This window comes from Sturnira hondurensis, unplaced genomic scaffold, assembly GCF_014824575.4.
Source record: "Sturnira hondurensis isolate 20B ecotype Veracruz unplaced genomic scaffold, ASM1482457v3 Scaffold0007406, whole genome shotgun sequence".
NCBI classification, from domain to species: domain Eukaryota; kingdom Metazoa; phylum Chordata; class Mammalia; order Chiroptera; family Phyllostomidae; genus Sturnira; species Sturnira hondurensis.
This window is the reverse complement of record NW_028080037.1, coordinates 16,109,451-16,134,499: the sequence shown is the minus strand read 5'-3', so window position 1 is coordinate 16,134,499 and position 25,049 is coordinate 16,109,451. Positions and strand designations below refer to the sequence as shown.

The 25,049-nt window shown below is 49.5% G+C and overlaps 2 protein-coding genes across 4 annotated transcripts in view; both read left to right on the top strand.

Moving 5' to 3' along the window:
* The first annotated feature begins 5,974 nt into the window (after nt 1-5,974).
* On the top strand, nt 5,975-20,341 carry NIPSNAP1 (nipsnap homolog 1). The gene is made up of 10 exons (XM_037052458.1): nt 5,975-6,111; nt 11,768-11,895; nt 12,083-12,128; nt 12,351-12,445; nt 15,716-15,786; nt 15,941-16,081; nt 16,379-16,410; nt 16,791-16,885; nt 17,934-18,017; nt 19,200-20,341. The coding sequence occupies exons 1-10, from the start codon at nt 6,002-6,004 to the stop codon at nt 19,262-19,264; spliced, it is 867 nt and encodes a 288-aa protein (XP_036908353.1). The 5' UTR covers nt 5,975-6,001; the 3' UTR covers nt 19,265-20,341.
* Nucleotides 20,342-21,256: 915 nt separating this feature from the next.
* The window catches only part of THOC5 (THO complex subunit 5), a 30,529-nt gene continuing 26,736 nt past the window's right edge, over nt 21,257-25,049 (top strand). Inside the window, exons 1-3 of one of the 3 annotated variants that reach the window (XM_037052455.1) lie at nt 21,258-21,408; nt 22,354-22,471; nt 23,333-23,464. In XM_037052455.1, coding sequence (XP_036908350.1) covers nt 23,369-23,464 — 96 coding nt within the window. In that variant the 5' untranslated portion in view covers nt 21,258-21,408; nt 22,354-22,471; nt 23,333-23,368. Of the gene's footprint in view, nt 21,409-22,353; nt 22,472-23,332; nt 23,465-25,049 lie in introns of all 3 variants that reach the window. The other 2 variants (XM_037052457.1, XM_037052456.1) reach the window with 2 other exon arrangements.

The following is a 25,049-nucleotide window of genomic DNA, read 5'->3' as shown; positions in this document are numbered from 1 at the left end:
ATTTCCACGGCTCATAAATCTACAACCATTTTGCCATATTTTTGCTCTTGAGGCTGCTTTGTATCCTTGCAGCATTATCGCTGTCCTGTGGCACTCTCCTAGATGAGCAGCACCATGTGCCTCGGAGGTGGTTCAGTCTTCTTCGTGTTTTATCTTGTCCAATACCTACCCAAAGATACTGATTTGTGGGTATGTTTTTCAGCACTAGCATCTCTACTTCATGAATGTGTGAATTGAGCTGTTATTATATCTCTTTTAAGTGGCTCACAGTGACAGGGAATGGCAAAATAACAGCTCAATAGTGTGGAAAAAGCAATTGCTAGAATCCAAAGCATGTTGGACTGTGTGATTTGCTCCATAATGACGCGTGTGGTCATTTGTTTTCCAGCTACAGTGGCGCCGCCTTGTGGCAGTAGCGTAAAGAGTTTATAATTCATTCCGTCCGTATGCTTTGAAATTGTTCCACACCTAATGAGTTAAACTGTTTTCTTTTTCTGACATTTGTACAACTTCCAGTTTATACATGGAGGAGCACTTTGTTAATGGTTTTATGTGGCACTGTGTCAAAGTTGCATAATTCAAATCTGCACATGTGATGCAAAACACAGAAAGGCTGGGGCTTGGCAGTGCAGCTCATGCCCCAGCTGAAACAGAAAAGCTTTATTGTCCCTTCCTCTCCTGTTCGGGGTCCCCTAGGAGCTGGGCAATGACATTCTGAGAGCAGTCGGGCCCAAGCATAAAAGCCCATCAATAAGGAGCAGGTGCCACTGCCACAGCTGGGTAATTTGTCTCTTTGCCCTTTTGCAGCCCATTCGGTGATGATCTATTTGTCCTAGAGAATAGATGATGGCAGGTTTGTCCATATTTTACACTTATGAACCTGCCTGCTCCTCGCCGCCCAGCACTGCCCATCTGTCTTTGTCCCTGGCTCCTCTCATTTCATTTCACAAGTTAGGCAACAGGCCTTGGCAGTGAGTTATGAAGGCAGATTCCATAAGGGCAGCTTTGGGAAGGAAAAAAGGGAGAAGAGAGGGGTCAGCTTTCTGCAGAGAGGGCAGGGATGGACAGGTCCAGGAGAAAGAGATGTCACAGACTCAGTGGTGGGTGGGGAAGGAACCTCGGAGAGGATGGAGAGGGCTAGATCCTAGAACAGGAGACAATGGTGCTGGGGTGGCCTGCTCTCAGAAAGCTGCTTGAAGAGCTGCATCAACTCCTAATAATTAAGTTGGGTCTAGTGCAGAGCCTAGTTGTGGTAGCTAGCCTCCAGGATGGCCCCTGTAACTCTAGAGTTTTGGTGTTCACACCCCTGTAAAGTCCCCTCCCACACCAAGCAGGGCTGACGTGGATAACCAATGGGATATGCAGAAGTGACAGCCCATGACTTCCAAGGTCAGGTTATAAAAATTCTTTTAAAAAATTTATATTTATTTATTTTTTGAGAGAAGGGAAAGGAGGGAGAAAAAGAAGGAGAGAAACATCCATTGGTTGTCTCTCACACTCTGCCTCTCACACTGGGGACCTGGCCCGCTACCCAGGCATGTGCCCTGACCGTGAATAGAACTGTGACCTTTCAGTTTGCAGGATGACACTCAACCCACTAAAGCCACACCAGTCAGGGATGGTTATAAAAGTTCTTGAAGTTTCCACTCCCTCGGATCACTCACTTTGGGGGAAGCCAATTGCTATGTGGTGACTGCCCCCAAGCAGTGCCTGGGGAAGCCCAGGTGGTAAGGAAATGAGGCTCCTGGCCAACAGCCAGCACTCAGGTGCCAGGGGTGTGAGCACCCCACCCCGGAAGCCAATCCTACAGCCCTAGCTAGTCAGGCCTTCCCACTCCAAGCTAACATCTGGACTGCAATGTTGTGGGAGACCCAGAGCCAGAACCGGCCCAGCTAAGCAGTTACTCCTGAATTCCTGGCCCACTTGACACTGTGTGAAATAATAAATGTTTATTGTGTCAAGCTGCTAAATTTCGCAGTAATTTGTTCCACAGTAATTGGAAATGGCCTGATTCATTTTTGGCGGACTTGTTGTCCAATATCTCTCTGGTTTGCTGCCCGGAATGCACGGTCCACGGGGCAGGAATCTACTCAGACCAGCTTCTCAGCTGATTGGTGTTGCAGGCCACAAGAGAGCCCCCTTTCAAGCAGGGTGAATGCAGTTAGTTAAGCAAAAAAAGTTTCTGGGGTGGAGTGGGTGTATGTCCTGTGGAGAGGGGGAGTGCCACAGTTAGGATGACCAAACCTTCTGGAAGATTTCCCCAGGACAGAGGGGTGTCCTGGGAGGGGGGACTTTCCGTGATAAAACTGGGACAGTGGGCAAACTGGAATGAGCTGGCCATCCTAGGTGGGGTGAGGGCAGGGATCTCGGAGACGCGTACAAGGGAGATTCCACACTGCGGTTCATTTCCCATCACTCTGGAAAAGGGGTGGGAGCATCCTGGAGCCACCTAGTTTGGTTCTCCTGCCCCACTTGACTTGGGGGAGATGGGAAAACCCACTTTGAAAATGCCTAGACCAGCAAAAGGAGGCTGCCGTTCTGCCCTCCCTTCTTCTCTCCGGCAGAGGCAGCCAGAAACACCAAGAATTTGGTGAGGACTCTCCATTTAGACCAGGAGGGCCATCATCGCCCCGTCCAAGGGTCCTGGCTTCCTGTGGCTTCGTTGCCAAATGCCCTCTGTTACACGGCCAATGAGTTGTTATGCAGCCTCTGTTTACATCTCCAGTGACAGGTTATCAAGGCTGCCCACACCATTGTTAGCAAAGTGTTCTTTGTCCTGAGTGAATCTCCCCCGTTTAATTACATTGGATGGTGCTGAACAGTTCAGACCCATTTCTTCCTGGCGGCCTTTTCACATACTGTGCACCCATTGCTTCCTCTGCTTAAGGTTCTTCTTGCCCTGATCCCTGCTCCTGGCACATCCTCTCTACGTATCCTTTAAAGCTTAGGTCCAAAGTCAGGCACTTCTACCTCTCCGTGCCTGCCACACTCGACTCCTAAGGGGAGAACAGCTCCACCAAATGACACTAGTGATATCTTTTAAAGGTTTTGTTTATATACTTAGGGGAAGGGAGGGAGAAAGACAGGGAGAGAAACATCTATGTGAGAGAGAGACATTGATTGGTTGCTACTTGCATGTGCCCCGGCTGGGGACCTAACCCACCACCCAGGAATGTGACCTGACCAGGAATCAAACCAGCGGCCTTTGGCTTTGTGGGACCATGCCCAACCAAGTCACATGAATCAGAGATATACCACCAACATCTTTTTATTTTCTGTTGCTACCTAAACTTCTTATTCATATGAAACGCATTGCACCACAAGGAAAATGTATCACGTGTTTTTGGGAAAAGGAATAAATGTAAAATACCAATAGAAGCTAAAAATGAGGCACTTACATTTTACACAAAAAGCCATATTTAGAGTAAATTATAAATAATATGTAAATTATTGCAAATAGAACACCTTTAGTATAACACAGCTTATGTTTAGGATGAAGCAAATTGTGTGTTGGAACTGTATCAGCAAATGGGGAATATAATTTTATTTGTTTGAAGTGAGGTTTTTAAAATGTAATCCTCTTTAAAGTGATGTTATTATTCCTCCCTGTTGCAATTATGTGGCTAAAAACATGTAATGTCATGTTAGAAATCCAGTTCTGTTTATCCATAAAGTCATGCACCTGTGACTCCCCTCCCAGCTCAGGAGGCTCAGGGAACACGCGGAGAGTGCAAAGGGCGGAACACAAGTGGGCCGAGAACTCTTGTTCAGGGAACCCAGTAAATTATCTTCTCTTGCTCCCAATAAATGGACGTCACTGCTGCCACATTCCTCATGTTCAAGTGCACCTGCCAAAGCTGTAACCTGTGGCCTGCTGCTGTCTGTTCTTAAATGCAAGGTTGTTTTCCAGACATCCGCCCTGTTAACCTTCACATTCATTGAAGACACTAGTGACATCTTATTTGTTGCTCCTCCGTGTACCCATTTGGGCTCTTCCTGAAGTCGCTGTGACTGGGAACCCTCCAATCACAGTGACTTTCAGAATGAGGAGCTCAATCCCTTTTCGGTCCCTCTAGTAATCCCAAGAAGCCACTGGGCCCTGCTGTGTCTCTAACCCCTCTCCATGCTCTTTGTTAACACAGAGCACAGGCCTCAGGCTCACAGCCTTCTGCCTGAGCTGCAAGGCAGCGGCCACACTGGTTTTCATTGCGTTTATTTTGATGGTTCTGCCTGTTTACAGGCATTTTTCATTGCATTTATTTTGATGGTTCTGCCTGATTCAGGTTGTCCATTTGTCATGATGACATTCAGATTCCTTTTTAAATAAACTGCATATATAATACATGTGCATTGTAGCAACTTTAGAAAAAAATTATAGTTTGAGCCTAACTTCTTTACAGAAGTAAAGACCTTTGAAGTTTTTATGGGACCTCCCCTTTTCCCCCTCTTTCCCATTATAAGTCTGCATAGCTCCCTATACTTCACAGCCTCTATTGCAGTTGGCAAAAACATTTTTGTATACACTCTTCTATTATTCAGTAAATATTTTAAGTGTCAGGTAAGAGAGATGAGGGAGAGAGGCCCAATGCGCCTATCTGCCCTGGAGGGACTCAGAGTCAGTGCTGATGGACATGGACAACAGTGTGGCGATTGCAGGCAGGAAGGAGAGGTTAGGGGAAGCGGAAAAAGGCATAGGGGGGGATAAATGGTGATAGACTGACTTGATTTGGGGTGGTAAACATACGATTTGGTACACAGATGATGTATTGTAGAACTGTGCACCTGGAACCTGTATAATTTTGTCAACCAGTGACAGTCCAGTAAATTCAATTGACAAAAACGTCTGTGCTTCCCTGACCAGTGTGGCTCAGTTGGTTGGGCGATGTCCTCAGTGTGAAAGGTCATCAGTTCAGTCCCGTCAGGGGCACAAGTCTGGGTTTCAGGTTTGGTCTCCAGTCAGGGCATGTATGAATAGCAAACGATGCTATTTCTCTCTCACATCCATGTTTCTCTCCCTCTATTTCTCCCTTCCTTCCCCTCTCCCTAAAAAACTAAAATAAATTTAAAAAAATTTTTTTAAGTCAGTACTGATTTGATTTTGTCTCCTCTGCCAAGGCCTTAAGTCCCCAAAAGGCTGGGGGCTTATTATTCTGGCCACCTTTGATGTCTCAGGGCTCAGCACATTCGCTAGCCAGGCATACTCAATATTTGCGGAAGGAATCACGAAATTAAAGCCTGCCCTCCACTCCCCCACTCCAAGCATACCAGAAGAGCGCCACCTGTCAGCGGTGGACATTCATTTTGGGCGTGTGCATGCATGTTTCCAGGCCCCTTTGGAAGCTTTTAGGCTCCTGGACCCTGGATGAGGTCTGCAGGCTCTCTGCCTCTGCTGAGGTCTGTGATCTGGGGGATTGAGGGCTGAGCAGGGATTAGTGTGGAGGGCAGACAAAAGAGCTGAACAGAACAGGAGGGTATGGGACCCCAGGAGGCCCAGGCAGAGAAAAGGAAATGACCTAGAGAAAGCTTCCCTGCAGCCCAGAGCCTTGCTCGCCTGTCTTAAATTGTTAGGGGGTTTGTTTCTTTGACATTTATCACATTTCTTTGTGATAAACACTGCTCTCCTCGTCGTCCCCAGAGAAATGCACACTTTTAGGGGGCTTACTCGAACACTCATCTCTCAACACCCAGCTAAGAACCCTTGGTACCATCATTGTTCAACGCTCCCATTTTATAGAAATGGACACTGAGGCCCAGAGTGGGGAAAGGGCTTTCTTAAGGTCACAGAGCAAGTCAGTAGCAGAGCTGCAGGGGCTCAAAGGACCAGAACCCCGACTTCCTTAAACCCAGGGTCTGTGGAATAGTTGGGAGTGAGCTAAACGGAGGCAACGCCCACCTGGCCAAGTGCGGAAGGAAGGGGCTAGCCGAGAGGGCGGGACTTATTCCTGCCCCATCGCCTGCGGGTTCGGGGGCGGGGCTTTCCTCCACCACGCTCTGTTCCAACATGGCTCCGCGGCTGTGCAGCATCTCTAAAGCGGCTCGGCGACTGCTGGGGGGCCCGGGATCCCGCAACGCGGATGCTGCAGCTGCATCTGCATCTGCATCTGCGGCGCGGTGAGAGCCGGGCAGGGTAGGGGTGGCGTGCGTTGCGAGGAGGGTTCAGGACAGGTGACCAGGGCCTGGGCCTGGGAGATCCGCAGAGACTCCGGCTTGTAATCTATGGATTAGAGGCAGGGGCCAAATCTAGGCCTGGGGAAGAGCCCTGGGCAAGAATGGAGGAGATGGTACGTGCAGGAGCTTTGTCCCAGTTGATGCCTTACTCTGGGCAGAGAATGAAAGGTGGAGGTAAGTGAGAGGGGCGGGTCCTGGAACCTGGAGAGTGGGAGCCAGGAGGTCAGAAGGGGCCTTTTCCCCAGGCCTTTGCAATGAATGTGAGATGGTACCCACTGGGGACTCCTAGGAGAGGCAGCTCTCCCTTCTGGAAGTTCTGAGGGGAAGAATCAGGGAGAGCAGTGGAAGGTCCCCAAGAGCCACGGCTGCACAGACCTTTTGCTCCCCAACCCTGAACAGTACAGGTGCGGCAAAAGAGGCCTGAGAATGGATGGGAGTTGCGCAGTCACTCCCCGTGCTGTTCATTAGCAGCACTGGGTCTGGATCCTGGTCTCCGGACACCCAGTGCTTTTTGCACCACAAGTGGTGGCCTCCTGGGAGAGGGAGACTGGCCGGCCCATGCCTTCAGTCGGCTTCTGTGTGGGCCCTGCTGTGGGCTGAGGCAGGGCCTGTCCTTTCTGATTGGACCTAGGCTGCCCCTCCCTCCTTCGGCTCCCGCAATCTGTACTTCCCCCATCTCTGCTGCTCTCAAGCCTGTGCACCCTTACCTGGCTCCCCTACTAGATCATCACCTCATTTTTCTGTTTCTCCGGCCCCTGGCACAGGGTTCAGGACAGTGTATACTCAAGAACATTTGGTAAGAAGTGAGAACACCTGTCCCCTCGCCTGTGGAGAGGAGGCAGCGGTCCCTTCTGGCCAGCTGCACAGGCTTGAAGCTGCAGAGCTTCCTCAGTGCTTGCCCTGAGATGTTAGAGCAGCATTGTGCAGTGGGGCTTTGGGGAAGCTGGGAAAGAGGAGCCGGTATGGACCTCCACCAGACTGCCTAACACTTGGGGAGAAAGCTGGTATCATGGAAAGAGCCCGGAATATGCCTGGCACTAGCAAATCTAATTCAGCCATTTTTGGAGGGGTGAACTTGGGCAAGTAATCTGGCCTCTTGAAGTCTCAGATTCCTCATCTGTGAAATGGGAGTGGTAAATAGTACATATCTCATAGAGCTGTAGAGGATAAAAAAGGCCATGGTGTGAGGCTGCTAGTCCCTGGTGAACAAACAGTAGGTGTTGCCCCTTGCTCAGGCCTGCATCTCAAGCAATTTCTGCATGAGCCCCTCCTGTATCAGGGTAGCAAGGGCCTTGGGGAGATCATCTCTATGAGCTCCTTATTTTCCACGTGGAGAGATCAAGGCTGGGGTAGGGACCTCACTTTCCCAGGGTTACAGAATAAATTGGTTGTAGAAGCCATTTGTGTGACAAATATCCAGAGGTCACACAGGATCATGGGACATAGAGGCCACCTGCTGCTCCTCACTCATTCAGTGACCTTGGATGAGGCACTGAACCTCAGTGAGCCTTGGTTTTCTTCTCTGTAAGGTGGGAGTGGTGATCCCTGCTAGTTGTGTTCTACAGGATTGCTGTAACTGCACATGGAAGATACTTAACAAGCCTCTTAGTTACCTACTCCCTGGTCCCACATTGGATAGAAGCAAATGTCACCACCCCAACTGACCCTTACTCAGTCCTCCCCACCTCTCTGGAGTCACTAGAGGGGCGGCAGCAGCCCTTTTGGCCTCTCTGGTTTGTGGGCATTGAAATCAGATGGACCCAGATTGGAATCCTCTTGGTCATTGATTAAAGCATGGGGCATCTCTGAGCCTCATTTTTCTCAAAACATGTTGTAAGGATTAGCTCTTCGCACATAGTAAGCACTCAGTAAACAGCAGTCTTCTGCTGCGCCAGTGATCCTGTTGTTAACAGTACTTAAATTCTCATTCTTCCAGTGTGCCTTCTAAAGACACACTCTGGAACAGTAAGCAGAAATGTGGCCCTTTCTAAAGTCAGCCAACTTAAAATACAAGTGTTTCAGAATGTTCATAGACCCCAGCTTCCCAGCAAATAAATACAACTTTCCAGAACAGTTTCATGGTGAGAGGCATCAGACTGTTGATCCCTATGAAGAGTGCAAATGTGTCATCTACTGAAAGGTTCTCATTTGGGGCAGATATAGGTTCTCATGCGAAAAGCATGGTGCTACATATCCTGGGGGGTGGAAGGACACTAGATAGTGGCTTCCACTGTGTTTGGGGAGACAAGATGTAGTCATATGAAAATGAAAGGGGTGGGGAAAATTCGAGAGGTGTTTTGTGGAAGGAGCTGAACTGTCCAGCTGGGGCAGATCCTTCCCAAAGACTGGACAAAGCTGTATTGTGTTTTCTAGGCCTAGGAGGCGTTCTTAATAGAATTTAGATAACAAAATCTTCGGTATTTCTGGGATAGTTTACCAAGGTTACATGAAAAATAAATAAATTGGGATGGCTCTAGAGCAGTGATTCTCAAGCTTGAGCATGGGTCAGAATCCCCTGGTGGGCTCATTCAAACCCAGGTCCCTGGGCCTGCCCCTGGAGTCTCCGATGGGGCTGAGAATTCCTCGGGTGACACCAGTACTGTGGGTTTGAGAACCACTGGGATGGGAAATCCCCGCTCTGTGGTTATCAGATTTAAATGGGAATTGACTCTGGAAAGCTTGACAAAGTAGATGAGAGCTAGAATCCCAAGTGGAGACTGCAGCCTTTGTTTTGTAGGCAGTGGGGAGTAGCATCACAAAAGTGGTGCTTCACAAAGTCTGATGGGCAGATTAGGGAAAGGGGGGGCCAGAGATCAGTTAGGAATTTAGGTAGGAATAGTGATACTAGCTACCACTGCCACTTAAAACCCTTTCTCTAAAAAGTCCACCTTTTGGCTTCTATTTTACAGATGAGGAATATGAGGCTCAGAGAGATGAAGCTGAGTTGGGATTGGAACCCAAATTTGCCCAGAACCTGTGCCATAAAGCACTAATTCTGCTTGTGGTGGGGGGGGATAGAAAGGGCCCCTGAGCCCTGTGTCCATGCTCTGAGCAAAGGTCCACCCTTTCTTTACTTTCTTGCCTTCCACCTTTCACCGTTTTCCTGCAGCTCTGAGCTCCCCCACCACTCCTTTCATTCCCCAGACATGGACTGAGCATGCGCCACGCACCCTGCACTGTTCCAGGCACTGGGGAGACAGCAGGGCTACACAGGACAGACACCATCCCCATCCTCTTGGGGCTGCTTCTAGTGCAGAGACAATAAACAAGGCACATTAAAAAAAAAAGTATATGTTAGAAGGAGCCACAGAAAAATAGAGAGCAAGGTGAGAGAGCTCAAGGGAAGTTCAAGGATAAGAGAATGTTGTGTTTTCACTGAGAAAATGAAATTGGAAATGTGAGCCTGACAGTGCTGGCTTCCAGGGCAGACCCTGCCCTAGGATCTTGGACAGGTCCCTCCTTGTGTGTTACCTGTAGAAAAGATTCTTAGAAACAGGCTGTTCCGCCCTGCCCATTTGACACATGGGGAAACTGAAGCCCGTGGGCAGGAAGGATTAGAGAGTGATGGGAAGACATGGGGGCTCATGAGAGCTCCTGGGTCTCGCTTCCACTCCCTAGCACTCCAGCCTGCAGGCTCTTTCTCCAGGGCTGGCCACTGGGCTGTTTCTCCTGGCCAGTATTGGTGTTAATAAATTACTTGGAGTCCAGTTCTGGAGCAAAGGTCTTAGTTGACAAATTGGAGATGCCGATCTCCCTGCCACCACCCCTTCCAGGGGAAGCATCCACACCACATTCAATCAAAGGTCGGGTCCCTCTGCCAGCGGTTTTGTTGAAACTCACCTAGTTCCTTCACAGTATCTGCCTGCTGCTCCCCAAGTCAGCGCCTGACCTGGGGCGGAGACTGGCTTTAGAGAAAAGAGCTCTGAGTTGGTCCTTGCCTGCATTCTGCCCCTGGCTTGCTATGTGACCTTGAGCAAGTTCCTTAAACTCCCTGACCTTCTATTTTCTGGTCTCGAAAATGAGGGCAGTAGTAGCATCAACACCATGACATCATTACACAGATTCAGTGGGATCATGTGACTGAAAAGCTGATCACAGACCCCTGGCACAGAGAACGTCCTCAGCAAATATTATCTACAGGGCGAGACTCCCTTATTATGGATCAGAATTTTCTTAGGCCACTCCACCCATCTGAGGATAAGTATCTTGGTTTTTGTTAACAAAGCAAATGTGTGCACAGTGACAGAAGGACTGTGAGTTCAGAAACACAACACAGTTTTTTTTAGCTTTATGAATTATAATGAATAAAGACAAATTTAACTGTCCCCCCCCACCTATCTCCCAGGTAAGCAGTATTGACAGTTTGGGACAAATTCTTACTCACCTTTCTTTGTGCTCATACAAACGTGCTTACCATTTCAAAATGCTTTTAAATTTTATCTATCCGAGTGGCTGATCCATGTTTTGGGGGAACTGTAATCAGTTTGAAATTATAAGACATTTATTCTACTCACAGAAAAGACTTAAAAGGGGGGAGGACTATTCATAGGGCTATTCATCCACTGGGAGACTTGCCTTTCAGGCCTGGCTGGAGGCTGCTGGGACCTTGTGTGGGAAAAGCAAGCATGGTCTGGCAGGACCTGGTAATAGGTTTTTCTGCTCTGAACAGGGCACATCATTCATTCATTCATTCATTTATTCTTACAACACCCTAGTGAAATACACAAGGCAGGTAGTTGTCAATTAAGTTTGGCTGGATGAATGAATGAATCTTGCCTTGCAATGCTTTTTACCCCCTTAATGGGCCAAATCAGCCCTGTAGATCTGGAGACTGGTCAGATCACCTCCCCTGGAGAGCCTGCCCCAATTGCCAGAGGCTAAGTTCAGGCTCACTGGGCTGGGCTCCCCCAGGGTTTTGTGTTCCAAGGCTGGTTTCTTCCAGTGACTGCAACCTCCTCAGGCACCAAGCTTATTTGTCTTTGGCTGTCTGTCCATTTGTGGGGGCTGGAAGAGGCACAGGCCCAGTGTGGTGTGATCACTAGGACGGACAGTGAATGCAGCATTCTTGTCAGTGAGGACAGAACTGGCAAAGAAAGCTCAGAGTAAAAGAGCCTGGTGTGTTTAGGGAGCAGCATGCCTGGAGAGTGAGTGACACACCTGGTGGGGGAGGACTCAGAAGAGAAGGCTGACAATACAGGTTGGGCTCTCGAGGACTTTGGGTATCCAGCAAGGTGGATTTGGGTTTGGTTTGCCTCTTGGCAAGGGGCTGCAGTTGTGTGGCCCAAGAGGGGAACCCCTCGGAAGGGGTGAAAGTGTGGAGGCTGGAGAGAGAGATGGAAGTTGAAGCTGCCTCTCTTGGCCTCCTGAGGCTCTTCAAATATTCAGGAAGCAAACCAGGCATCCATGATCTCTGTTGAAGGGATGAGGTCTGCTCAGCAGGCTCTGATGATGTGTTACATTCTGGAGCTGCCATGGGATTCTGTGGCCCTGTTCCCAGAAATGTGGGTCACCAGCCTAGGGGACCAGGGCACCTGAGCAGATGGAAGGGCCAAGGCTCTCCATATCCCTGCATGTCCTTCTGAATTCCTTTGTCTCGCAGCTTCTATTCCAAGGACAGTGAAGGCAGCTGGTTCCGCTCTCTCTTTGTGCACAAGGTGGATCCCCGGAAGGATGCCCACTCCACCTTGCTGTCCAAGAAGGAGACCAGCAACCTCTACAAAATCCAGTGTGAGTGGCTGCCACACCCACCAGCCTGCCCTTCCAGGGCCTGCAAGGCTTCAGCCAAGAGATAAGAGGGCCTGGGATATCCTGAGCTGTCCTGGGAGCCCTGTCCCTGTTGGGCTCCCCGGACCCTAGCTCCCTGCTTGCACACACACCCCCTGCTTCACCTCCCACTCTCTGTCCTCTGTTGCAGTTCACAATGTGAAGCCCGAGTGTCTGGATGCCTACAACAGCCTAACGTGAGCATCTTCTTCCCCAACCTGTTCCAGTGCCTATTTGGGTGGGGACTACATCCCAGTCCCATTCTCCTTACAGAAATCCAGGGATGTAAATTTTAGAGCCAGAAGTCCTAAGGATGTCTTGTCCAACATCTGCGTCTTAGAGATGGGGAGATTAACACCCAGCCCAGAGGGCCTGGTGGCTGGTGTGACCCCTCTCCCATCTCTGTGCCCCTCCCATAGGGAGGCTGTGCTGCCCAAGCTGCACCTGGATGAGGACTACCCCTGCTCACTCGTGGGCAACTGGAACACGTGGTATGGGGAGCAGGACCAGGCAGGTGAGGCGCCCACCTCTGTAATGCCACTGCCACCCTCCCCAGGCCCCCAGTACCTCTTACACCTGGCTGCCCTCCACTCCCTCTCAACAGCAGCAGGCAGAGGGGTCTCTGTAAATGTGGTTCTCATGGGCTCACTCCCCTGCCCAAACACCTGTGTTGGCTTCCTTCTGCCCTTGGGGTGGCCCATGAGGCTCTGCGGGTCCTTTTCTGCCCAGCCCCTGACCTTATCTCTCCACATCCTCCTTGCTTACTGTGCTGTCCCGCCCACAACAGTTTCACCCTCCAGTTCCACGCTGTTCTTGCTGTTTCCTCTGCCTGAAGCAGTCTTTCTCCCTTGCCCCTTTCCCTGGCTCACTCCTCTACTCATCTTTTATTTTGGCATAGACATTACCTCCTCCAGGAGGCCTCCCTGATTCCCTCCACCCAAGCTGGGTCAGATATCTCCCATGGCCCCCCAGCCCCCAGGACTTGCCTCTTCACAGCCCTGGCCCTACAGCCTGGAGTGCTTCTCTGTCTCCCCACGGTGGTGGGTGAGTTCTGGGAGGGCAGGGCCCTGCCTCTCTTTCTTCACCACTGAATCCCCAGTGTTCAGCACGTATTTGTGGAGTGAACAGGGGCTCTTGTCTGAGCTGGTTCCTTCTCCCCCGCATGCTCCATCCCACTCCAACTTACCCACCTCAGTTGGCATCAGCTACTAAGAGTCACACATGGACTTGGTTGACTCACAGTGTCTCAGCCACTCAAAGGGGCCTTGGTGTTTAGATTTTTGCAGTCCAGGAAGCTAGCCACTAACCACATGTAGCTATTTAAGTTTAAATTAGGCGAAATTAAATGAAATGGAAAATTCAGTTTCTCAGTCACACCAGCTACACTTCGAGTGCCCATTGGTAGACACATGTGATTTGTGGCTACCGTGTTGGACAGTGGGGCTGTAGAACACTTGTATCGCAGTACAAAGTGCTTTTGTATGGTGCTGATTTAGACTCTACATGGCACAGGGAGCTCCTCTAGAGCTGTCTTGACAGAAAGTTCTCTCTAAGCTTGCCTTGAACACTACCAGCAATGGGGAGCTCACTACCTTGTAAGCCAGCCTATCTCATCCTTTCATAGCTCTGATAATTGTGTCTTTAAAATAAGCTGTGATAGGCAGATAGGTTTTCTTTTTTCTTTTTAAAGATTTTATTTATTTACCTTTAGAGGGGAAGGGAAGGAGAGAGGGAGAGAAATATCAATGTATGGTTGCTTCTCATGCATCCCCTGCTGGGAACTGGCCTGCAACCCAGGCATGTGCCCTGACTGGGAATCGAACCACGATCCTCTGGTTCATAGGACCACGCTCAATCCACTGAGCTACACCAGCCAGGGCCAGATGGGTTTTCTTAATTATGTATTCTGTTTCAGTAACAGTCGTCTATACATCAGAAGGGAGAAAAGCAAACTGTCTTCAGTTCCAGCCCCTGCAGTTCTCCCATTTTAGGTACAACTTAATCAGCTCCAGCAGCCCTGCTTGGATTCTCCTGTGTGTTTGCTAGGTCAGGAATGAACTTTGAGGATTGGGATCCTGAATTTTTAAAGCAAGTCCCGTGTTGTGTGTGTCTTGAAGTGTTGTTCCTCACACAGGATCAGCTGGGGGGTGATGGGCGGGGCAGACCCTGTGAACCATCCCTAGGAGTGGGGGTCAGGAATCTCCGTTTCCGTGAATTTTTAAGAACCACTGATTCATCTTCTAGAGGAACCACTTTTATTGCTAGAAAATTCTTTCTTCTCCTGGGCCTAGAATGCCCCACCTGTAACTGTTTCCTGTTGGTCCCCCAATGTTGTTAATTTCTCTTCCACAGGTCAGCATCCCTAGTCTCGGTAGACTTCCATTCATGCAGCACTTTTGCTGTTTCCCCTCAGGAAGGGCCTTTTAAACCATAGGTTCAGACCATTTGCCGATGGGAGAAATCAAGGCACAGATGGAGTCGAAAGGCAGGTGAGAGACAGGTTGGGGATGAAAGTAGCAAGAGTCTCGGCTTCCAAATGCTGGTTACCCTCACCTGCCAGGCCAGCTGCCCTCAGCTCTTGCCTGCCCAACTGACCTTTTGGGAGCTTTCCTCCCTTGTCCCAGCCACTCTCCGAAGGATGGCAACTCTGTTCCCTTTCTTCTCTTCCACAGTAACTGTGTTACTTTATCGTTGCAAGGTGTAGTTTCTTGGGGCTGGCATAACCGAGTACCAACGAGTGGGTGGTTTAAAACAACAGAAATGTTTTATCTCAAGTTCTGGAGCGCAGAAGTCTGAAATCAAGGTGTGGGCAGGGCCATACTCTTTACAAAGTCTCCAGGGCCAGCTTCTTGGTGGTTATTGGAAATTCTTGGCATTCCTTGGCTGGTACATGCATTGCTCCAGTCTCTGCCTCCTTAGGCACACACTGTTCTTCTATGTCTTTCTTTTTACATGGTGTCCTTTTTCTCTGGGTCCAAATCTCCCTCTTACAAGGACACTAGTCACTGAATTTAAGGCCAACCTCGTATGACCTAATATTTGTTTAATTACACCTACAAAGACCTCGTATTTCCAAATAAAGTCACATTCTGAGGTCCTGGGCGGGCATGAACTTGGGGACAGGGGACATATTTAACCCGGTACAGAAGCTACGATACAAAATTAAAATAGGACAAGAGCTTTCAGTGAATGAAAAGTAAGCCTCCTTCCTACCTGCAATCCCCAGGCTCAGTTCTCTGCCCCCGGGGCCTCTCCCGTCACAATCTCTCAAGTCTCCATTGAGAGATGGCCTTCCACTCCTAAACACATGCAGTAGCATAACGTACATGCCGCTCTGTTCCTTGGTTTCTATTTTAAACTCACTGTTTCGCAATGTCTCATCTCAGCCCGTCAGACCTATGCCCTCCTTTTGTCAGGCCTGACCCACAGGCCTGGCTGTAAGTGTGCCACTGCACCTTGGGTGAAAATTCACATCAGATTCTCTTGTTGCTCCTGAAGGCAGTTTGGGTGGGAGCATTATTGTCATTTTTAGGATGAGGACATTATAGCCTAGAGGGGTCGAAGGGTACCATCTGGCAGAGCTGGAGCGCAAACCTAGGTCTTACAGGCTTGTGTCTGGGGTCATCCCCTACCCAGCACTGTCCCCCACCAAGGCAAAGGAAGCTCAGAGAGTCCTGGGGCTCTGGAGAACCAAGCCAGAGACCACCCCTTATATATATGCTTAGCCAATCTTGGGGTAAGCAGGGCAGGGGCCCCCTGACCTGAACCTCTCACCTCACAACAGTACACCTGTGGCGATTCTCGGGTGGCTACCCAGCCCTCATGGACTGCATGAACAAGCTCAAAAACAACAAGGTATGTTGGTGTCCACTTGGCAAACCTCTCTGCTTATTGGTTCTGGTCCAGCTCTGTGCTGGGGGCTGCCTCTGCCCCCACCCCATGGGGCACACTCCGGGGGGGGCAGCGGGAGTGCTTCCTAGATGTCATGCCCAGACCACTGTGCCGGCAGGAGTACCTGGAGTTCCGAAAGGAGCGCAGCCAGATGTTGCTGTCCAGGAGAAACCAGATGCTCCTCGAGTTCAGCTTCTGGAATGAACCACAGCCCAGAGCAGGTCCCAACATCTATGAGCTGAGGACATACAAGCTTAAGGTGCCTTCCTCCCACTGGATCCCCGCCTGGTCCCACTTCCCTGCTGTACAGGTGCCCCAAGGTGGGTGGGCCATGTGCCCCAGCCCCTACACTGCGGTTTCCAGCCTCTCCCTCCTGGGCTCAGACCAGAGGCGTGTATGCACCTGTGCGTGTGTGCACACCCAGCTGTGAGTTGGGACCCTCGGGGCCAAGTGACCCTGGAGCTGGGGAGACCTGACAGTTGCCCCTCTTCTCCCAGCTAGGATCCTGAGAATCTGAAGTGAGAGCTCATTCCAGTCTCTTCTGGTTCTTTTTCAGCCAGGAACCATGATCGAGTGGGGGAACAACTGGTGAGTGGCAGTGCCAGGGCCTGGGTGGGGTGACCCTGCCCAGGGTTCACCTTGCTATCTTGGCAAGATGCCTTGCCAGGTCCCCTCCCCTGGAGTGCCACCTTCCCCAGGGCCACGTGGCAGGAAGTCCTGCAACCTTCGCCCCTTGTGGATCCAGGAGAAGGGTCCAGCCAGCAGGTGAGGATCCTCTAGAGGATCCCCTGGAAGAACAGCCAGCCAGCAGCTGGGCCTCTGTCACCCAACTCCCCAGCCATCTCTGAGAGCCGGGGGCTGACCTCGGGCCTCTCCCTTGAGGTGTGGCAGAGAAATCAGCTTGGGGACACTTCAGGGGGCCTTTGTGTCGGCCCTGGCCTCTTTCCCATACTCTTCTGCCATCTCAGGGCTCGGGCCATCAAGTACCGGCAGGAGAACCAGGAGGCGGTGGGCGGCTTCTTCTCACAGATAGGAGAGCTCTACGTTGTGCACCATCTCTGGGGTAGGTTGGGGACCCCCAGGAGCCTTCTGCTAGTCCCCTGTCTCCATTCTTACTCCATTGTCGTTCGTGCAGACAGTGCAAATACATTAGTACCGTGTGGAAGCTAACGCTCTGGCAGAGGGAGACGCCATCTCAGACATAAACTAACAAAGATAATTTCAGATTATTACAAATAACGCAGATAGGGAGAAAGGTATGGGGACCTAAGTTGGCTGGGACAGACAGAGAAAGCTTCTCTAAGGAGGTAAAAATGGAAAGCTAAAGGATGGAAGGGAGCCAGCTGTGAATTCCTGGGCAGGGGCGTTCCAAGTACAGGGATAACGCGTGCAAAGGCCCTGTGCTGGGGAAGGGCCTTCAGGATTTTGAGGATTGCAAAGGAGGCTGGTATGGAGAGGGTGGGGAGGAGTGAGGAGATGAGGCTGGGCCTTGCAGGTTATGGGGATGAGTTGAGGTTTATTACAAATGCAACAGGAAGCTACTGCAGCATTATTAGCAGCCGGACATGACCTGATGTGTGTTCTAATATTCCTGTGGCTGCCATGTACTATGCTGATAGCACTTTGTAGGGGAGCAAGAGAGGAAGTGGGGCACCTGGAGACAGTTACCCTAGCTCAGGCAGGAGAGGTAATAGCCTGGCCAAAGTGGTGGCAGTGAGGATGCTGAAAAGTCGAGATTAATTAGTCTGGAGGGGAAGCAGTGTGTCACTGGGGCCCTAAGAAGGAGCAGGGTGGGGAGTTCAGGGGTTTAATCATGGCCCTGAATGTGTTACACTTGAGATGCTGGCACATCCAAGTGGGGATATTAAGTGGGCACTGGATAAAGGAGTCTAGGGGCTGAGGGCAAATTCTGGGTGGATATATGGAAATTTGAGAGTGGTCAACAAATGTACTTAGCAGATGAGACTGTCAAAGCAGTGTTCACTAACATTCTGAGGCATCGGGGAGGAAGAGAGCAGGGCAGGGTTTGGAGCAATGGGAGAAAGGCCCTCTTCTGGGTACCAGGGTCAGATCCTCTGTGCCCAAAGAATGAGGCAATGCCTTTCCCACAGCCTATAAAGACCTGCAGTCTCGGGAAGAGACTAGAAATGCTGCTTGGAGGAAGAGGGGTTGGGACCAAAATGTCTACTACACAGGTGAGTACCACCTCCTCTGGGCCGGGGTATGAGGGTCAGAGGACCTTGGAGGTCATCTGCTAGGAGCCTCACTTGATTCCCTCCACTGATGGGGAACTTGCTTTGAAAGCAATGAATTATTGGGCTTCTGTCCTGGTGGCACACTCCATGTGACCCAGCAGTCCTAAGTGAGTGCTCTAGGGGAAGATCAAACAACCAGGAGGTCCCTGCCTCAGACAAGTGGAGTAGTTCCGGGTGCCCTGCGACCTCGCGGAGGCTGCTTCCTCGTCTGTAAAATGGCGATGGTGAGAGTGCCTGCCTTGGAGGGCTGGAAGGAGGATTCCAGGCGCTAATTTATGAAAAGTGCTTCCCCCGGATTCTGGCACAGAGGAAGCATGCAGCAAGTATTTTCCAGCAAGTTGTCAGTCACTTTGCTGGGCCTCCTACAACCACTTGGAGTCAGTAGGTGTTGACAGAGCCCTGGCTATGTGCCAGGGACTCGGGGGTGGGGGAGTGGCTGGGGCATCCCAGAATGAACAGGGGCCTGTCCTTTAGTATCAGCATATCTTGGAGCCTTTAGAAATGCTGATGAAACTCTCACCCCCCTCTGCCACCTACTGAATCAGAATTTGCACTTCAACAAGAACTGTAGATAACCTGTGTGCACAGCAAAGCGTGAATAGCTCGGAGCAGGAAGGAGTCTCACCTCCATGGTGACTTTGGGATCAACCCTTTCTGGGTTGCAGCCTCTCCCCTGTAAAATGAGGCAGTTGAACTAAATCTGTTTTTCGAACCTCAGCCACTTAAGGACCCTCTCCCAGCTTTTGTCCTACCAGTACACCATGGCTACAATTGTTTTCTTGGTACTTTTCTTTAAATCCCCCTACTTTGTTCTTTACCTAGCATTGTCCTAAGCAATAGGATCTGTGAAGTCACTTTTTACTATGCTATTATTTTTTTCCACAAAGTCAGGAAAATAAATATATAATTATGAAAAATATTTAAATGTTGCATTTCTTCACCACCTAAGTCCCCTCTCCCACAGTTTGGAAGACCGGGGGCTCTCCATGAGGCATTCCAGAAGGGCAGTGGGGCATTGCCTGTCTCAGCATCCCTGGCACTCTCCCCCTTCAAAAGCATGTTCCCTGCGTTAGCCTGCTTCATTCACTCTGTGACCTCTGTGACCTCTGCCTCTCTCCGCAGTCCCCCTGGTGCGACACATGGAGTCTCGGATCATGATCCCTTTGAAGATCTCGCCTCTTCAGTGATATTGTTGCTGCCTCCACCACATTCCCTTTCTCCCTTAGGGCAGCCACGGACAGAGGAGCTCCCAGTTCTGCTGTCTTGGTTCTCTCTCAGATCTCAGAGGACTCTGGGGGCTAGTGCTCAGCCCAGACAGTGCGGGGCTGAAGGATGACAGGGTTCTGAGAACTTCTAGCTCTGCCCAGAGATTTCCCACCTTTCCCGCCCACTCCTTCTTGTGTTGGAAGCAGTCTGTAATTTCTCTGAGTGAAGAACAACCTTTATGTCTTCCCCCTAAGATTCTTCATCTCAAGTCCACCAGTCCCCAACTGTCACTGTGGAAAACCTCAGTTTAGCTTTAGTTGCTCGAAACGTAGTATGTCTAGTGGTTAGAGGTGGGGTGGGAAGGGAAGAGGTGAAACCAGACCAGGCTCTCAGGAATTCCCTGGTCTCTACTGGGCCACTCACTTGCTGAACAGTCTGAACCAAATCCCTCCTGCTGGGAAAAAGCCTAGAATTACCAAGAAAAAAGAACCAAGAAATAAAGGAAAACCCTTGATTAACAATGTCAGCAGTAGGTCTAGCTAATTCACCTAGAAAAGCTGGAAAAGGGGAGCTGGAAAGGTTCTGGGGGTCAGGAACCCTGAAGGTAGAACATAGAATTCAAAACTTTGGTTTGAACTGCAGAACTTGGAATACAGAATGGGAAAGACCTGAAACAGACCATTTGGGAGGGGTTCCTAATACAAGACACTTGGAAAGAGGCTCATCTGTTTCCTTCTGCAAAATGAATGCGTAGTTCCAGCCCTTGTGTGCAGGGAGAGTCTCCGGCCCTCCCTTTCCCTTCCTGTAGGCAAACATATGGGCCTGAGCCTGATTTCCTTCACCTTGTATCCCTTTCCTGCACCTTGTATCCCTCTTCACGTTCGATCAGCCCAACCCTCATTCTACAGGGCCACTCGAAATGTGGAGTGGGGTCACTGACTTTGGGGGCCTCCTCAGTGACCCCCACTTTTGATCCTCTGGGTAGATTTATTCTGCCTCCCTTTCAGGAAAACCTGTGCTGGAGTTGCTGATGGAACCAATTAAATGTTTGCTATAAACCACTGTGTCTTTTCTTCATCTGCAAGGAACTTTGTGGTAGGTGGCCAAGGCCAGGCCAGCTTCCCAGTGCCAGTTGCTGATTTATCCCGCTCTGTATGGTATTGTGCTTCCTGAATTACTCAGGGATGGCCTGCCCCCATGGCAGAAGGAATTTCCCTATATAACCAGGGATTTGAGACATCACTGTCTCTACCTCCAGGTAAGTAGGGCTTACTCTGCCTGTACAGTTCCTACCAGGGATAGAAAGTACTTGAAGCTGTCAGATACTGCATTAGAAATTGTGACTGCCCTGGGCTAATTGGGTCGAAAATGGGAAATTACTGATGCACCTGTGGTAAAAATGCATGTAAGGTGGGAATGCATTTATTAATGCCCTCTCTGACTTGCTGTCCTGACTAGTGTGGATGTTAGGGTGAAAATGACAGTTAAGAACCCAGGTTAGAAGGCAAACCCACAGGGATACAAGTCTTGGCACTACCACACTCTTGTGTTATCTTGGGCGCGGCGCCAGTTCATTCAAATACTTTAAAGAGCCTACTAGATGCTGGACTTGGGGCTCTGGGGAAAGAGTGAAGGAAACACATTCAGAGTGTTCACCCTTGCGGTCCTGGCCAGGTGCTCAGAGCGTTGATACACCAAGATTTTGGGTTCCATCCTGGTCAGGGCACATACATGGAGCAATCGATGAATGCACAAGTAATTGAAACAACAAATGGATGTTTCCTTCTATATAATCAATACAAAGAAAAGATTGCCCTTGCAGCTTCAGTTTCCTGGTTTTAGAGGACAGTGTGAAGATGTTGGCGATTGGGACACTCCCAGGCAACCCAGAAACCCAGTAGTCCTTGTTTCGTGGTCCCAAGTCTTCCAGCCACTGCCTGCACCGTAGGCCATTTACCTTCCCGGGACTTGACGTTTCGCTTCCGGCTTCCGCTCTTTGCTTCCGGCCTCCACGCCTCGCTTCCGGCCGCTCCTCCTCTTTTCCGCTTCTCGGTGGTGCGCCGGCTGCAGTCTCCCGGGCGCACGAAGTGGGTTGCTCTCTGGGACAGGCTCGGGACCCGGTTCGGTGAGGAGGGGATCGGGACCGTGGATGGGCGGCAGGGTTAGGCCGGATGCCCTGGGACTGAGGTGCGATCACCCGGAGGGCGTCCTGGGGCTGGAGTCCGGCCTGGGTTCTCCGCCCTCACGCCCGGGTTCCGGGCCTGTCGGCGCCGCGCGACCCCGCGCGCTCAGCTTCCTCCTGTGGGAAGTGTTGGCTGCAGATTGTAGGCCCCACATTGTAGCCTCTAGGTGACGACGATGATGGTGGTGATAACCGAGGGCTCACATTGTGCGCTTTTGTGTGCCAGACACGCTTCACTGTGCTGTCAAAGTCGGGGTTTCCCACATTTAAGCCTTTCAGGTCCTACCTTTGTGGGTCTCACCTTTGTGGGTTTGGACAAATCAACTTAGATGTAGGATTGCTTATTAAAGGTTTTTAATTGAGTCACTTTTAAATTTTAAAATCGCTTTAAAAGAAAAATTTGTCTTTATCGTAATTATAAAACTTCTTTCATTTGTCATATGCAGAAGGTAATGATAAAAATTAATATGTTTTAGACCTAAAATAATATTATTTTAGCAAATAATATATTTTGGCTGGTGTGACTCAGTAGATTGAGTGCCGGTCTGTGATCCAAAGGGTCGCCAGTTCGATTCCCAATCAGGACACTTGCTGGGTTTCTGGTTCAGGTCCCCATGGGGAGCACATGAGAGGCAACCAACACATTGATGTTTCCCTCTCTCCCTCCCTTCCCCTCTCTCTAAAAATAAATAAATAAATAAATGAAAACAGATCACTGTTAATAATTCTGGCTAGATTTCATTGTCTAAGGCTCTGAGATAAGTCCTTCTGTTAATAGGAACATGGGTGTTCACAGATGTTAGAGACAAACTAGGGAAATGAGACATTTTCTTTGAAGCAATGAGAAGGTTCTAAAGAAAATTGAAAAGAGATTGACTTTCTCCTCAGGTGTTCAACATCATTTAAAGATCACGCATGTACCGTCCAAAGCCCCATTCCCAGATCATCATCATCACCTTCCGCAGCGGAGGACATTTCTGTGTTAATGTCCACAGCAAACCCTGAGGTGGGGACTGGAGTTCTCATTTGATCTGTGAGGAAACAGGCCCAGAGAAAAGTGAAGTGTCTTGTCCCAGGACTCATAGCCATAAAATAGTAGAGAGGAGACTCCTCCGTCTTAGGGCTCTCTGACTTGTCTACCATGAGCTACGGGATCCCTCAGTAATTGTTGCGGACAGAGTTTTGGAGTTAAGGGGAATAGTGCTGCCCACCTCAGGGGGCTGTGGTGCCAATCAGGAGAGATGGAGGGGGAGGGATGCTTTGTGACCCTAGAGCTCCATGAAATGTAGGCTGCAGTCTTTTACATTTTAGGGTTAACCAGGCAGTTGGCTGCAGCCCCCAATGAGATGATAGCAAGACTAGGGGGCATATAATGTCATTATGAGCACTGATGTGGCATCAGATGGAGTCAAGCTTTAGCGTAATAGCCATGTAAGCTTGGGCAGCTCATGCACCTTTCTGATCCTCAGCATTCTCATCCATAAAATGGTGCTTCTTATCTAAAAGGTTTGGATAAAGATCAAATGAGAACATACCCATAAAGTGCTTAGATAAGGCCTAGCACACAGTGGTCAATCAATAGTACTGGGAATGTGCTTATATGCCAGGCTGCGGAGTTTGGTCAGTGGTGTGGTGGTGGTGCCTCCAAAGGAGGTGGAGGTGAAGAAGATGGGTTCGTTTTGGGCAGGCTGAGGGATGACCCTTCCCCCTTTTTACAGAGGATTTAACTGAGGCTTAGTTGAGTCTTTTCTTGAGTTACCCAGGATGTTAGTGACCAGAACTGCTAGTTAAACTTCAGTAGTATGACTCCAGGAAGCTCTCCAGTTCCAACTCAAGAAAAACCTCAAAAGCTTTCTCCCCCGAGCAGGTCTCTGCTATTTCTTCCTGACCTCACCAAACCACCATGTCGTCAGAATCGAGCAAAAAACGGAAGCCCAAAGTGATCCGCAGCGATGGAGCCCCAGCTGAAGGGAAGCGCAGTCGTTCTGACACTGAGCAGGTGAGATTAACCAAGGCTGCCACACAGCTGAGAATTGGAGCATGTGGCCAGGCACCTGGATGTGGGTTTGTAGCAGTTAAGGGTCACAGGGACAACCTCCCAGGTGGCCTCTGTTTAACAGGGTGCCCAGAATTCACGTAGCTCTGCAAAGTCCAGGTAGCCACATCAGGTGTTGCTGCCGCATCCCAGCACCCAACTGTATGAGACATGATTAGTGCCTGAACGGAGGATGCATTCTAGTATGGTGTTTCCCGTTTTCCGGATGATCAAAGGAAGGCAGTCCATCTGCTGCAAGCCACTTGAGCTTTGGAGATGTGGTGGCCCTGGGCTGCTACTGAGACAATACCAGAACCGCGTGCCCACAGAACCTCTTCTGTGGTCTGACAGCCAAGTGGCCAGCAGGATCTCCTTTTGCTATTTCTCTGTCCTTGAATCTGTCCAGCTAATTCATTACTTGTTTTGATTATCTGGTTGGTTATGTGTTTTGTTTGTTTTTAAAACCAGAACAGAAACATACCAGCTTCAGTTGAAATAAAAAGGGATACCTTCCTCAGATTAGGAAATCAAGATAAATGAAGAGACATCCTTTTGAGGGCATTGATTCCAACTCTCTCTCTCTTTTTTTTTTTTAAAGATTTTATTTATATATTTTTAGCGAGAGAGGAAGGGAGGGAGAAAGAGAAGGAGGGAAACATCAATGTGTGGTTGCCTCTTGTGTGCCCTGTACTGGGAACCTGGTCTGCGACCCAGGCATGTGCTCCGACTGGGATCTGAACCGGCGATCCTTTGGTTCACAGGCCCGCACTCAACCTACTTAGCTATACTAGCCAGGGCTGACTCTCTTTTTAATGGAGATATAACTGACATACAGCATGTTAGTTTTAGGTATACAACAAAGTGAGTCAATTTTTAATATATTGCAAAATGGTCACCACACTCAGTCTAGTTAACATCTCTCACCATACATAGTTACAAAATCTTCTTGTGATGAGAACTTCTAGGATATACCCTCTTAGCAGCTTTCACATGTGCAATGCGGTATTATTAACTATTAATTCTCTATTAAAGATATGTGTTCTGTTTACTCCGAAGGCTAGGAGACCAATTACGGTATTTTAGTCTCTACTAAAGCTTAATTTGACCATCTGAACAGTCTTCTATAGGAATTTGGTGATATTAATTCTGGTTTATCTAGATAGTGTACTGTCTGGCCATCATGCAGCTATTTTGATGTGTTGGGATGGAAAATTGCACTAAACGGCATGGACAGTATGATCTCATTTTGTTAAAAAATATAATTTGGCCCTGGCTGGTGTAGCTCAGTGGTTTGAGTGCCGGCCTGTGAACCAGAGGGTCGTGGTTCTATTCCCAGTCAGGGCACATGCCTGGGTTGCAGGCCAGGTCCCAGCAAGGGATGCACGAGAGGCAACCATACATTGATATTTCTCTCCCTCTCTCCTTCCCTTCCTCGCTAAAGATAAATAAACTTTAAAAAATTTTTAAAAATAAATAAAATTTGCATTTGTCCACAGTATTAACAATGGAGTTATTTCAGACTGGGAGGTGAAATTATAGGCATCTTTTT